This window comes from Camelus bactrianus, chromosome 5, assembly GCF_048773025.1.
Source record: "Camelus bactrianus isolate YW-2024 breed Bactrian camel chromosome 5, ASM4877302v1, whole genome shotgun sequence".
Taxonomy (NCBI): Eukaryota; Metazoa; Chordata; class Mammalia; order Artiodactyla; family Camelidae; genus Camelus; species Camelus bactrianus.
The window spans coordinates 30,983,790-30,999,483 of NC_133543.1; the positions used below are offsets into that span (position 1 = coordinate 30,983,790).

General features: G+C 34.7%; 1 protein-coding gene across 3 annotated transcripts in view; it reads left to right on the forward strand.

The window, feature by feature from the left end:
* Positions 1-15,694, forward strand: part of ARHGAP15 (Rho GTPase activating protein 15) — a 575,155-nt gene that overhangs the window by 111,732 nt on the left and 447,729 nt on the right. For all 3 annotated transcript variants that reach the window (XM_074363591.1, XM_074363590.1, XM_074363592.1), the window contains one exon: positions 6,070-6,159. In XM_074363591.1, the coding sequence (XP_074219692.1) occupies positions 6,070-6,159 (90 nt within the window). The remainder of the gene's footprint in view (positions 1-6,069; positions 6,160-15,694) is intronic.

Sequence of the window (15,694 nt, forward strand, 5' to 3'; positions counted from 1 at the left end):
TAAAATCATGTTGCATTTTGGAAACTGCCATGAATTTAGCATTGCTGTGTTTTAGGAAAAAAAAAATCAAAATGTGGAGAATTAATTGAAAAGGGTTTTACTGGTCTTGGCAGGAGCAGCAAGGTGAAGAATTCAGATGAGAGAAAATAAGAACTCAAATGAGATTGTGATCTAGCTCTGGAATTTAGGCTTTGAATCTTTTGGTTGTAGGTACTGGGGGAAAGGGGAGAACTAAAAAAGTGACAAAAGTGAAGTGGATTAAGGAATGATTAACCAAGGCAAACAGTAGGAAAAAATGGAGATGGTGATTACATGAGTTATCTGTGTGCCATCCTAATGGTAGTTAGTTAGAAAATACAGTTCTGGCACATGGGAGGGAGCTGGGGGCCAGAGGAACCACTGGGGAGTCAACATATTTATAAGTGACAGATCAGACCATAGGACAAAACCCATAGGAAACATGTAAACCATGAGAAATAATGAAGGACTTGAACCATAAACCAAGAATTTCTAACATTCAAGAAATGGGATGAAGAAGAGAAAAAAAAGAAAAGAAAAGAAAAGAAAAGAAAAGAAAAGAAAAGACAGAGACAGAAGAGTATAAAAGGTGAAAGGAGAATTTGGAAAGAAAATGTCTCCATGACTGAGAGACGGGATTTTAAGGAGAAGGGCCTGCAGAGTCTAGTAATACCGAGTTCCAGTAGAATGTTGACAGGAGAGAAAGCACCAGGCTGCTTCTGTTGATCTTAATGGTTAAAACATTTTAGATTAGTCAGGGAAGGGAGTAAAAGGCTGCAGTGGGTTGAGAAGAGAATAGAATATGAGCAAACAGAGAATATGACTGCAGCAAACTCTAAAGAGTCCTGACAATAATGCAAGGGAAGTAGATGAGACTGAGATAAAGTGAAGTTGTGGGGTGATACTTGCTTTCTTCCATTTTTTAAACAGGAGTGACTTGAGTGTGGTTATAGGCTAGAGCATATAATCCATTTGAGAGGCAATAAGGAGTGAGATTGGATGGAATTAGGAACTAGAGAGAAATAAACCTTGCACAAAAGAAGGAGCATCTCTTCCTCTCAGGGAAAACAGGACCTGCCTTGTGAGTTGTTCATGTATTATACGGAACTGACAGGGCAGATAATTTTGATGCTCATAGATGCCACTGTCATGCCCAAACATGGGCATTTATTAAACAGGTGGACCAGAGTTACCGACCCTCATCCAGAATTCTGGGAACCAGAAGTAAAAACAGGAAATGATGACACAAGGAAGAAATAGAAAATGTTAATTTCTATTTTGGGACCTAAAAAGGGCATTATGTGAACTAGTAGGAGGAAAGGGTAGGTATGGAAGGGAGGCAGTGTGCTGTGTTGTGATCAAGCACTTGGGACTTGGAATCAGATAATAAGGAGTTCATATCTCAGCTGGGGAGCTTATTAAATGTGTGAGCTTATTTAAGGCACGTAGCCACTCCCTGCTTGAGCTTCGTCACATGTCAGTTGAAGGCAATGGTGATACGTTCACAAGATTGTTGTCAGGAATAAATAAGAAACTGATGTAAAGCTTTCAGAAGGCAAGGCATACAGAAATGAATTAAAGTTTGTGTTTGTTCATTTTGATTGCACAGACCGACTATGAAAGTGGGAAGAATGGTAAACGTTCTAGCCCAAGGGCTTTATGATCTCTGTGAATTAGAAGTAAGCCAAATATTTGGTAGACCAATTTGAAAAAGTAAAGCTCTGGGAAAAATGTGCCTTGAGGAAGAGTAGAAACTGACTAGGAACACGTAAAAAGTCAGCGAAATATCCATGACATTCATCTTGGCAATGATTTCATGGATACCTTAAATGTCCTTCTCACAATAATAATAATGAAAGTTTTGCTAAATAGAGTCAAAAGCCTCTTATAAGTAGGTGGCCATTATTTGTAATGTTATTACACTGAGTAGTCAAGTTATTTCTCCAGAATTAAGGAATATGAGGAAGACTGTAGAAGAAAAAATAGATGAGAGAGTAGAGTGGGTCATTGAATGAGGGAGAGAGAAGAGGGAGAGAGAAAAAGGGAGAGAGAGTGGCTGAAGTGACTGCTGAAGCGGGTACACAGGCTTGGACATAAAAGAAAGTAAAACCAGAAAGGACTTGAGAGACTGGGAGAACACACAAAGGTCTGCCGATCTCAATAACCTCAAAACCAAATGTAACAGGATGGGAGTAAGGAAGACTCAGAAATTGGGATTTGTTAGGTGAAAAGTAGAATGAAGATTGCTAACGCGGAGAGGAGGTGAAGCAGTGAGCTCATGAAGAATGTAAGAGATGGATCAAGGTCACATGCATGAGCACTAGGAGGTGACTGAGAGTGATGGACAGAGTTCAGACTGCGATAAACCCAAGCCAGGTGTCAAAGCCATGGGATTTAGTATATGATGCTGATGAGAACAGTTACAGGTTGGCAGAGCTAGACGGTAAGAACACTGGCAAAGCTTAGATTGCTTTTTACCCACAGGCATCCTCTAGTTTTCTCTCTGAGAGAGAGAGAGTCTGCAGAAAATTATACAGACCTGAGGCTAGTGTGGAATTCTTAAAGGAAGAGTCAGTATCCTGTCTCTGGAGTTCCAGTGTCTGACACAGTGGCTAACACTCTGACACTTAGCAGACATATGTAAACATTTATTGAGTGATTCTGTGAAATTCTAGGTTCAATCCGCAAAGAGTCCATTAAACTGTTTATCATTTTGCTAAATCACAGAAAGCATCAGGAATTTTAAGATGCTCAAACCTTTCTTCCAAAGCGCAAAACTAGTTGCATTTTGGTGTTTTCCTCCATTCATGAATTTAGCAAATATTCATTGAACAATAACTGTGTGCCAGGCACTGTTTCATACATTGGGGAAAATAGTGGAAGAAAAGGCAAACAAGGTCCCAGCTCAGGCAGTTAAATTCTAGTGGGCGAAAAAATAGGTAATCTATGTATATGTAAATTTCAGTTAGGAGAAAGACTGTGGTGAAATTAAAATAAATAGTGACCCACGGTGTAATCAGGAGTGCTGGAATGCCACTCTTTTATATAAGGCAGTCAGAGAGAAGACTTCTGACAAGGTGACATTTAGCTGGAACCTGATGGACAAGAGGGAGTCAGCCATGTGACAATTGGGAATTATTCCAGGTAAGCAGGTGGTATAAAGGCCCAATGGGTAGATCAAGTTTAACAGAGAAGGTCAAAAACAAGATCAATGTGTCTGTACTAGAGTCTAGTAAGAAAGGCATATCTTTTCCCAAAATGTTTCATGTTTTACCATGAATATGATTATAGCGTATATTCAATTTTCAAGGACTACATGGTGTTAGAAACATACTGTGGAAGGGCACAGCTTGCATTTAAATCCTGACTCCTCCTTTTCTACCTGTGTTACCTTGGGAAGCTTACCTAACCATTTCGGCATATTTTCTTACCTGTAACATGGCAATAATAACAGTACCTACTTCATATAGGTATTATAAGAACTAAGTGAACTGGCAGCTGTAAACACATAGAGAAGTGTCTGGCCTATAGAAAGTTCTTATATAAAATTATTCCATCTTTTTATCCTGACTGCATTATATGGGAACGATAACCTCTTTTGTTGTATGTGCATTTTGTTTTGATGGTTATTTCTATTGGTTCTGAGTATCCCATAATTTAATTTACCGTAGAAGAGGCAAGTTGTTCTTAGTTTTTCCATGTCATAAATCACTCAACAATGAAGATCATTATCGTGCTTTGAGATTTTTCACGACAGTGATCACCTGGGTGGCAGAGTGTGGGAAAATAGTAAAAATACTTCACTCTCTGAAGCATCCATAAGAGGCATGCTCATCTTTTTTTTTTTTAATGGAGGTATTCGGGATTGAACCCAGGAACTCCTTCCTGCATGCTAAACACACACTCTACCACTGAGCTATACCCACCCCCTGGGCATGCTCATCTTGATTAGTTTCTCATGAAATTATTACTAAATAACAAAGGAATGGTATGCTATCAATTGCTGTCCTGCCAGCTGAATTTATCCTGAAGGAAACTTATGCTTGGCCTGTACAGTGTTTCCAAAAACATTTTTATTGAGTTGCCAAAATTAAAAAAAAAAAACCCTCACAATTTACAATTTAAAAATTCCATATTTCTGGCTTTTTTTGAAAAATAGACCATTTCTATTAAACTGATAAAATATGGTGGCTATGAGGCAACAATTGTGGACAGATTTCTTATACCATTTCTACCATTCTTCCATAATTTTGTTTTAAGCTAAAGTTTATACTGTTAAAAATATTGTCTAAAAATATTGTATGCTTCTGAGCATATATTTGGAGAAGATGAAAACTCTAATTCGAAGAGATACCTACACCCCAGTGTTTATAGTGCACCTATTTATAGTAGCTGAGACATGGAAGCAACCTAAGTGTCCATCAACAGGTGAATGGAATACTACTCAGCCATAAAAAAGAATAAAATAATGCCATTTGCAGCAACATGGATGGACCTAGAGATTATTATATTAAGTGAAGTAAGCCAGACAAAGACAAATATTATATGATATCATTTATATGTGGAATCTAAAAAATAGTACAAATGAACTTATTTACAAAACAGAAACACTCATAGACATAGAAAACAAACTTACGGTTATCAAATGGGAAGGTGGGGGAGGGATAAATTGGGAGTATGGGATTAACAGATGCCCACTATCATATATAAAATAGATAAGCAACAGGGATTTACTGTATAACATAGGGAACTATATTCAATATCTTATAAAAACTATAATGGAAAAGAATCAGAAAAAGTATATAGATATATACATAAACATGTATAACCCAATCAATTTGCTATACACTTGAAACTCTCTAACACAATATTGTAAATCAAATATACCTCAATTTAAAAAGTGTAGACTCCATCTCCCTTCCCCACCACCCTGCTACCCTTTCTTCATTTGCATTAAAACAAGATTTCTACTTAAAAATTACAAGCTTTGTATACTAAAATTTTAAAGTATTCTACTGAAAGGTGAGAAAACTAAACTTATCTATAGGAAAATCTAGAATAGCTCAGAACATATGAAAATAGTTGGAGTCTTTGAAATGTGCCATAACTTTCTTTAAAAATAGGAAAGAAATTTCCCAAACAGGTAAGTTTTTTTTTTAATGTTTGAAGTTATGCAAATTTAAAGTTATGTAAGTGTGGTTCACTTGAACTAAATGAAAGTATGAAGAGGCAAATATAGAGGATATCCAGTAATTGATTATTATGAATTACTGAACTAAAAACAAGTTTTAAATAACACTCACATTGTATTGTGTAAAAGGAAGCATATGCTATAATAATATTTGATCTAAATTAAATTTACTGTATACAGATACACATTATACTTATGTGTATAGTCTTAAAGGTCTGAAATGTGAATTTCTAAAAGGTGTACAGTTGGCACTTAATATTTATTAAATTTGTTTTTTACTTCTTCATCTTTATTGAGATATAATTGATAAATAACAATGTGTAAGTTTAAGGTGTACAATGTGATGATATGATATATATTGTGAAATGATTACCACACTAAAGCTAGTTAACATATTCAGCACCTCACATGGTTACCTTTTGTGTATATGTGGTTCCAACATTTAAGATCTACTCAGCAATTTTCAAGTATACAGTATAATGTTAACTATAGGCACCATGCTGTACATTTGATCCCCAGAACTTACTCATCTTATAACTGAAAGTTTTTGCCCTTTGACAGACATCTTTTCATTAACCCAGCACCTGGTAACAACCCTATTTCTATGAGTTTGATTTTTTCTTTATCCATTCATCCACTAATGGACACTTAGATCATTTCCATGTCTAGGCTATTGAAAATAATGTTGCAATGAGCATGAGTGAGGATGTCTATTTGAAACTGGAAAAAGAAAAAAAAAAAAAAAAAAGAAAAGCTTTACACCATAAATACACAACTGCTAAGTCAATCAAATTTTATTTTTCCTTACATGCATCACCAGTGTTGTTTGCTTTTTATTCTTATTGCATTTTTGTTTACAGAAAACTGGGAACAAACCAGAAAGTGTGGATTTGTGTGGGGCACATATTGAATGGGCCAAGGAAAAATCAAGCAGAAAGAATGTCTTTCAGGTAAGAATGTTACATAGATTCAATTTATTCTTCTTACTTTTAAATCTGAGCTCTCTTGGGTAATTAAAACAAGACTACTTTGTTATGGTTTTTTCATGTGCATGAGCTAGTTGTGCAAAGGTCATTGTGAAAAACTGGCTTTTCTTCCTTGTTGAATTTTGGTTGTTTTGTTGTTTTTCCCTGGTGACTGGTTGCTATCTACACACAAAATATACATTGTGTGTTCATTAATTATATACCCATAGGTCACTGAATTTTGCCATGTATTTGGTAGCTATTTGGGATACAAACCTAGAATGCTTAGCTTAAACAGATTTAATGTAGAACTTTCAGACATACACAAAGTAAGATTCACTAATTATAATAAACTATTTGCATTCATTGCCATTCCTGCCTTCTGGTCATAAATTACATTTAACAGTGTAAGTTAGGGGGAAGGAGAGCTCTGAACAGCTATAAAAATTAGATTTTTCATATTGTATAATTTAATTTTTTTGGAAAAAATAACTATGATTAATAATTTCAATCATGTTCCTTTGAATGGAAAGAACCAGATGAAATCCTTGAAAGAAAGGAAATGGGAAAACAATATTTCACATATGATGTTACTAAAATCCCTTTGGCAATTAATAACTTCAGATTATGGAGGTTGATCTTTTTCTATATTTATATGAAATTTAATTTACTTTTATATTTCCAAAGTAACCAATAACTTTATAGGTATATTTTAGATTTTATATCATTTAGTAGGAACTAGATTATTATAATTATTATATTAAATGTCTTCTAAGACCATTTTAGCCCTTGAAGAAAAATCAACTCTGTTCTTAAATGCATCATTAAAATGAATGTATTGAGTGTTATAGAAGTATGTGAGTACATGACATTTCTTATTGGAATTCTCACTGGGAGAAAAAAAAAACTGGTTTTTAGTTTGCTTTTGCTTTTTCCAGATGCTAAATTAGGTCTATCAAAATAATTTGGACTCAATTAAAAAATAAAACAAAACAAAAAACACTTTCAACATATTCTGGAAAAACTTATTTTTCTAATAGTTGAATTCTACATTGGTGTTCATTTTTTACATGGTAGAGATTTCTTGTTAACCAAAAAAAAAGACGAAGAAAGAAAGAAAAAAGAAAAAGAAAAAAAGAAAACTAAACATATTTGCTTAGAGATAAAAGGACTAAAGCAAAACTGATTATGAATTTACAGAATCAAGAAGTAAAATTAAATTTTGATTTAAAGTGAGGAATTGTAGAACAATGATATAGTCTGTCTTGCAATTTCTTGCTTTTTTTGTTATTCTGCCATAAATAAGAAAATTTAGTGGTTATAATCCTAGCCTCTATGACAATCTAGATGGTCAGTGTGACTAGTTATGAACAGGGTAGGGTGAGCTAAATGGTTTAGTTTTATTATGTATTGTGAATTTAACATCCTAATCACTGATGTTATAAGTCATTAAAATTTGGGATTGACATAATTCTTGGACAATAGAAACCCTCCAAGTTGGCCTAAGGCAAACTTTTTCAGTTCCCGCTGTTAAACTTACAAAGAGTTAAGTTAAATCACAAATGAGGATGATAATCAAATATATATGATGTGTACAGGGCTGCAAATATGGAAGAAAAATATTTAAGTATAATTTTACATAGCTATGAATATAATATGTATCGACATATATTTAAACCACCTATACTGATGGTATGTATCATCCTAACCTTTTCTGAGTGTGACTTACTACCTGTTGTAATGTTTTACTCATTTTTCATATCTCTGAATATAGGTACTTCCAAAGATATTAAATTGTTCTCCCTTTGTAGCTTTTTGGTGGTGAAAATCTTGCCAGCTAGTTTTGTTTGTAAGGTACCAGAACAGTTCACGGGACTTCAGTGTTCTTACATGTCTAGTTTATCTTTTTTTGTCTTGTACCTTTGGTTTAGAGAAACAAGAGGTTATTGTGAGGATGTTTTGAATAACAAAACGAAAGAAAGATTCAGATGTCATTTCCTGCTTCATTCTTTTTGGGGTGAATCACATGGTTTTCTTATCATGCTAAAATCTTGTCATCACCTAAGCACATGAGCTTAGGTAAAATTTACTAATACGTATCCATAGAGACAACCTACAAAAGTAAGCCTTTTGAGAGGAACAATATAAATAGCTTTTATAGTTCTGTTAACAAAAAAGCCTTGGGAAGGATTTGCCAGAGAGCTAAATCTAGATGACTTGCATCAATATTTGATTAGATACATTAGCTGGTCTAAGTCTCAACTGATCAGAATAAACATGATTATACCTCAAAAACATGGTATTAAGGCATTGTTGGGTATTTGAGTGTGTGTGTACAAGGGTTTCATTACCTATAAAATAATGAAGTGTTTCCTCCAGACTCAGAAAGACCATCACAGCTTCGGCGGATGTGCTACATCAGAAATAGCTTTAGAATTCCAAGTTTGAATTAGGCTTGGTGTTCAATCTTAGTCCATGAATTATAGATTACAGATAGCAAATGACTATTGAGATTTTTGGTTCAAGAAAAATCAAAGCAGAGCAAAATTGGAAATAATTTAAAATTTGAAATTTGTCTTTAAAAAGTTGATGGATTAGCAATTAAATGCCACATAATTATAATGTCTGTAGAGAAGTTGAACTTTAAATGAAAAGGAAAATAAACAAAAAATTATGTGCCTGGGATATACTTGACAGCCTCATAAGCAACCATTTGCGACACAAAAAATGGGAGAATTTCATTTGTTTCCTTTATTTATGCCACTTAGACATTTGAGATTTTTCTTTTTCTTTTTGTATTAAAAGTTAGATTTTCTTCATAGTCCAAGTATTTTTAAAAATCCTGATATGAATTCAATCTTATTTGGTTGGTCTGTAGTAACATAACAGTGGCAGTATTAATTAATTAGGTTTGGTTATTTACCTACTCTCAGTAAATCAGAGTGGTGCTCACTGGCTAAGTTCAAGAACATCTGCCTATTTGAGAACAGTTTTTGGCGTAACTGGCCTTAATAATAAATAATGTATTTTTAAAAAATCATTAACAACTTCTATAATAAAGTACACATAAACAAGTCATAATATGTCTAAAAAGTAAAAATGTACATGCCTGTATGCATATATGTTACCTGTCTCTGTATACTTGCATCTAATAGCTTGACACTGAAATAGTGACCACTTTCATACAACTACAAACCGACACTGAAAGACACATTGTACTTATTAAAAAGGTCATACACGTTCTCAGTTAAACTAGTAAATGTTCATTGCTGCTCACTTTTGTTCAGTTCTGTATTTAACATAATTGTCAAGGGCCATCACAAGTCTGATGTAGCTTGAGAAAGCATTTAGCAACCGAGTGATTTGTAATGAACTGTGGTACAGGTTTTCTTAGTTAACTGAAGAACAACACTAGGTCTTCATCAGGGGAAGAGTGAATAAAAAGATATATGTTCCAATCACATGTTTTAAACCTTCCTGCTAAGTGCTAGTTTGCTCTTTGGTGTTTAGCCTGAAATTTAAAGCACTGAGGATTAAAAGGATTACAGCATAATCTTAAATAATCCTAAATGTCATTTACAGAGAGATAGTTGTAATAACTAAATAAAACCATGTGAAAGGGTGGCAGCGTTGTCAGGCAGCATCCGGAACACAAGCAGTGCTTCCGTCACCTTCTTGCCTTCCCTCATAGACACATCGAGCATTTACAAAGCTTTTCAATAGGAAGCTCAACTGAGAAAATGGCTGCAAAACAATTTGTAACAATAAGTAATTTTTAAACTTTTAATACCTTCTTGTTTCAAAGTTGAAGGAAAATTTTCACTCAGGTTTCCTTCCTTCCTTTGAACATAAGGCTCTCTGAGCAAAACATTTTTAGAAGTCTGGGGAAAAGGAGTTCATGACACGGCTATCAAATAAATACATGATACATCTCTAAAACATTCCCAACTTCCAAGGGGCTGCCCCCTTATTAAATATAAGGTGGTCCCAAGCGCTGAATTAATTTCATGCCGTTTAATTTAGCGCTGAAATATTCTTTATTCCTGACATGTAAATTAGTTTTGCCTCCCCAAAGAATTTACAGACTATATCCCGTATTTTTTTTAAATCAGAAGACTGGACACCTTTAAACCAATTCAGTGGTTACTGCTAAGGCTAGAGTTGCTTTTTTTAGTAAAAAAAAAAAAATATATATATATATATATAAAATTTACTGCCATAAAACATTTTTAAGAATTTGTGCTCACAGTATACATTTATTGGCTCCGTACTGCAAGATGATTTTTAGTGTCAACTCGAGTCCCTTTTTAAAATATGGGATAAAGAATAAGAAAACTACTATCTGTTTTCTTGGTCCTTTCCATTACAACATATAAAACAGTAGATGATTACTCATTTAAAATAATGTAGCCATTCCCACTGTAAAAACGTAACTTTTCTCAGAGCCAGACTATGACTCAGTTTTTCTGAGATTTGTTTAAAAATACAATTTAAAAACTTCACCCATAAACATGAGGCAGGCTCATTTATAGATTATGTGCTTTAAATAAGATAATTCTACTATTAATGAATTATGGCTGATTAGAACTATATCAATTGCCTGCTTGAAAGGCAGAAAAGATTAAGTGACTCAAGAAGGTGAAAGTCAGTTTTTCTCCTACCACAGATTTATAACTCAACAAAAATTATGGCCAAATTTTCTGGATTTGAGATTCTTTTTTTAATGTATAAAAATATCTCATGGGACTGGGTTTTGTCCCTAAAAGTAAAGTAAATCTCCGAATAGATTAATCATTACTTGTATTTCTTTTCTGACTTTGGATGGAGTCTTCTAGCTATGATATATATTAAACATATTCATGTAATATTTTCCATGGATATGCTTTGCATTTAAACATAATTTGATTGCTCTTCCTGATCTGAATATGTCTTAGCTTAAAATCTTTAAGTACTACTTAAGTTTATTAATGCGAAGATAATTTAATAACATCTTGGAAAATGTCATTTTAAGCCAAAAGGAGAACTACTGATATTTTGCTTTTATCCATTTCCTTCTGTTAAAAGTGATGGTTTAAAATAAATCTGAGCTTTTACCAAATTTCTCTTTCATTTTTCAATGCTTATAGTTAGACTAAATGCAAAAGGATGATTCTTCACATTCATATATGCATTAGATTTCAAGTAAAGCTGGTTTCACTTTAGAGAATTACTCACAGTATCTTAAAAAGCATGGCATTAAAAATAAACCAGAGTAAGAGCAGCATTAATGTCTAATACAGTTGTTTTTTGCTTTCGTGCTTGTCCCCAATCATTTTATCTACCTATTAGATATTCATCCATCATTCAGGAGGTGCAGTGGAGAGAGTACAGGAGTCTGGGGACCTGTGTTCCAGTTTTGACGATGTCAGTCATAACTTTATGTAGAACCCAGGGCAGGATCCCTCCTCCAGCTTAGTTTTTCACACAAAGGAAGTAATAGATAAGCTTTACTTCACCTGCCTCCCATCTGTATTAAGGTTAAAGTGAAGCAGCCCGGTATTTGAAAGCTACTCCAAAAGACTGATTTTCAGTATAAATAAGACTGGGTTGTATTCATCTTCTGACCACACCATCTCATAGTGCTTTGAGAACAATTCCAGATGTGGATTTTGGAAGAATATGGATAGAGGGTAGGCATCTGTGAAGTACAATTCAGGATCTCTGCTCCACATGTATTCTCTGCTACCTCGTGAACTTAACCAAGAGACTAAGAGTAAATACACTATGTGAAAATCTTTTCATTCATTGTCTAACTAAGAATGTGTGTCTTCAAACCTTACTGAAGTTATTTTCAATATCCTATTCTATAAGTAAATAGTACAATTAGTGTGATATCTAATCAGTACAAGCTTTTTAATCAATGTCACATCTGGTTTGACACTTTAAGAAAAGCATTTTGCCCTGAAAGCCTCTCCCAAGCTATTGAGAGAGAGCATCTTGCAAAAGGGAACTTAGAGACAAGAGCAGCAACTTTGCCCAGAAATGAGAGGCAATAGTAACTCTTTTTATTCCTCTACTGAGCTGTTAGGGCAGCACTTTTTTTTTCTGATTGAAGAGGAAGAGATATAATTATTTTTATGATTTTGGCTTCATCTTTGTCAGTGGGATTGCACAGAAGAATTTTGATGAATGGAATGATATAATTTTTATAATTGGGGCTTTGATTTAGGAATATTAATGTCAGGGGTGTATAAGATTTACTGCAAAGGAGAGAGCCTGGGGGCAGGAAATAAATTTGATTGCAAGAATCTAAGGTGAGACCCAAAGAGCATGTTAGCCTGACTGATGAACAGAGAAACAGAAATAGGCTGATTGATGCCAAGTATACCTCTCAAATGGAGAACATGCCTATTTGTTCAGACATTACTTAAGAACTTCTGTCTTTTTTATGGTTTAACTTTTGAGAAATAATAAAGATCTCTTTAAACAAACAGGTATAATCTCAAGTACAGAATTAAGATACTGATACATTGAGTGCATTATTAAAGAAAACAATGGCAAGCATATGTTGCCTGGTGATTCCATGAAGCCTGGTGGTCTGTGAGGATATGGACCCATTTAAACATCTTCTTTATTACACTGACTACCAAAGGGCATAGTGCTGTCTCATTGTATTCATTTCTTTTTAAGCTATCATCAAAGCAGAATGCAACTGGGTGACAGTAAAGATTGACAATAGCCACACTAGTACATTTGAGTCCCAAATTAGCCAAGAGAACCCAGATTTTAAGGTTCCACAATAAAATAAATCAAAATTTAAAATGTAAATATAAAAGAAAATGTCAGCTTGGCTTCTTATACGTTTATCATTTTAGCAGAAGAATGGATGCATGTGACCTAATGGGCTTACATCACTGGTTAGCTCATTTCATGTTGCCTTCTGTAATAGCTGGCTCCATCTGCTCAAAGATAAGAGTTGTGCATTTGGAATAAATTCTGGATTTTAGTTTGACACCAAGCTAAATGCAACATGCTGTTCTTCACTTACTGACATCATAATGTAAGTCCCCTCCTCTTGCGGAACACACTCTGTTGCTTGACGTTTTGACAGAGCTGGAGTGTTGGTCACTGTGCCATACATGGGCTAACAGTACAGTTCCCCACATCCACTAAACTAGAGTGAGGCTAGCTGAGCTACACAGTATCAAAACTGGCGCTTCAGAACACCCACCTGAAGGAAAGCCACCACCACCACAGAGGGACTTCACAGCATCAGAGTAGAATCTTCAAGTGTTACGGCTTTTCCAATTGTGATGTTCATCTTGTAAAGTACAAAAGATACTACACTGATGCTAACAAAACAACATTCAAACCAATTGACCCCTTTTTCATATCTATTTCAAAATTCTTTTTTTTATATTTCTAAAAGAGAGCAGCCATATTTATTTCATGATGAATATGATTTTTTTTTTTTAATAGCAAACAGGCTTCTTCCAGAAAAAGGAATGATTTAATCTCTAAAACTGGTACATAATAGATGGGGCCAGTAAACGGTATCACATTTTATAGCTTGTCCATAAGGATGACACAGGGTGAAATAAAACTGAGTGCTTTTGGATAGCGTAGGATCACTGGCAGATAAATAGCCGATGCCATTCAGTTTTTAGAAACATAAGGTAATGAGGCTGGATCTGAAGGCAAGAGAAAAAAATATATTCGCAGTGTTTATAGGCCACAAGCCACTGAGCAGGAGAAAAATCCAGGCAGTGGTGGGCAAAACTCTCAAACCTCAGAGCAATGTTTAGAGCAGTGTAAGAAAATAACAAAGCAAGCATCCATAAACAAAGGTTTGAAATGAACACAAGGAAAAAAAATAACTAAGTTTAAGATGGAAGGAAAATGCCAGTATTCATACAGAACTGGAGAGGCCACTTGTAGACTCTATGCAGTCTCTCAAAATATGAGTTAAATATGTTACTAAAAGTTCAGTAGAAAACGAACACTCAAAAACAAGGCTATGACCACGGCAGGACAGTTAAGGATTCTCTGTATTTGAAGAGAAGAGGGGGCTGCTCTTTTATCTTAACAAAACAGGATGTTGAGAGATGACCTAAGTGAAACAGTGAAATGAAATGCCTGTTGCTGGGGAGGGATCAGGAAGGAAGCTGTTTGAACTGTTTTCAGATAACAGATCAGTGTGAGGTGAATTGACCAGGGAAGGGGCATTCACTTTGAGGGTTTAGATGAATTTTTTTTTAGTAGAGAGCTATTAGATCCTTGGCCTTAGTCCCACTGCTTTGCCTAACATTTCATTTCCAGCACTGGGAGAAATTCTAACAGTCTGACTTCCTTGGTGAACACGTGCAAACCAAAAAAAAAAAGAAAGAAAAAAAAAATTACAGTGGGAAAATTAACAAATGCTGCAAACAGCTCAAAAAGGGAAAGAAATACTGATATTGAGGATTCCCTTCCCAAGTAATATAGAGCTTCGTAGTTTGGGGGATTATTTTTAATTTGAATTTAAGCAATGCTTCATTTTTCAAAATTCTCACACCCACGATCAAATAGAAGACAAACTTCTGATATTTGAGATCTGTGATAGGTTTGAAATCAATTCGTGGAAAGGGAGGTTATGAACACGCTCTTTTGATGTGTAGGATGTACTGATGACGGTAGCAGGAAATTATGTGAAACCCTTCTCTTTTGACAGCTACACTGGAACATTTACAACCGCAGATGTTTTTTGTCCATCAGAAAGGAAAATATTTGTTTCAAGCCACAGGCATTTTTTTACCATGATATCAAAATTAAATTCAACAGCAATTTAATGTTCAGTGTGTAAGAAAATATTTTGGGGGGCCCAAATACTAGAAAGAAAACAGACCCCACAAAATATTACTAGGGACATGAAAAAAAATGGCTGGCTTCATTACGAGCAAATCTGCCCTTTTACTAAAGTAAGGGTTGTTCTATTATTAACATAGGAAATCTTAGATGGACTGCACATAATGCTGCATTATTCATAAAAGCATTGCTGCCATCTGGTGGCTAGTTGGCGTTTCAACACTGGCTTTGCTGATTTGATTTGGCCGGGTGCTCTGGCGAGGTATTCAAAGGAGGGCTCTCTTTACATGGTAAAATATAAGGCTGAAATCCCCTGGCCCTAGATGCCATTCATCTAATGGCAGTCCTCTCTGTCGTGTCGTGGAATGAAGGATTCAAGGGAGGCAATGACACATTTGTATATTTTTTGTCCTGAACATGAATGTGTATTTTCCATGGCTTACATAAGGATGTTATTCTTGGCTGTTATTGACTGATAAATTTATCGACACTCATTTCTGTTAGAAAATAAATATGTAGTCAAATATTAGGAAGATTTATTGAATCTAAAGATATACTGTATTGCTTAAATAGGAATATACGTGAGATGCTGTAATCCCTCATTTGGATCTAAGCATGAATTTTTTTAAGTTACCACTCACTGAGTTTGATTTTGGAAATAACATAATTTACAGTGTCAAAAGAGAGAAACGTATAG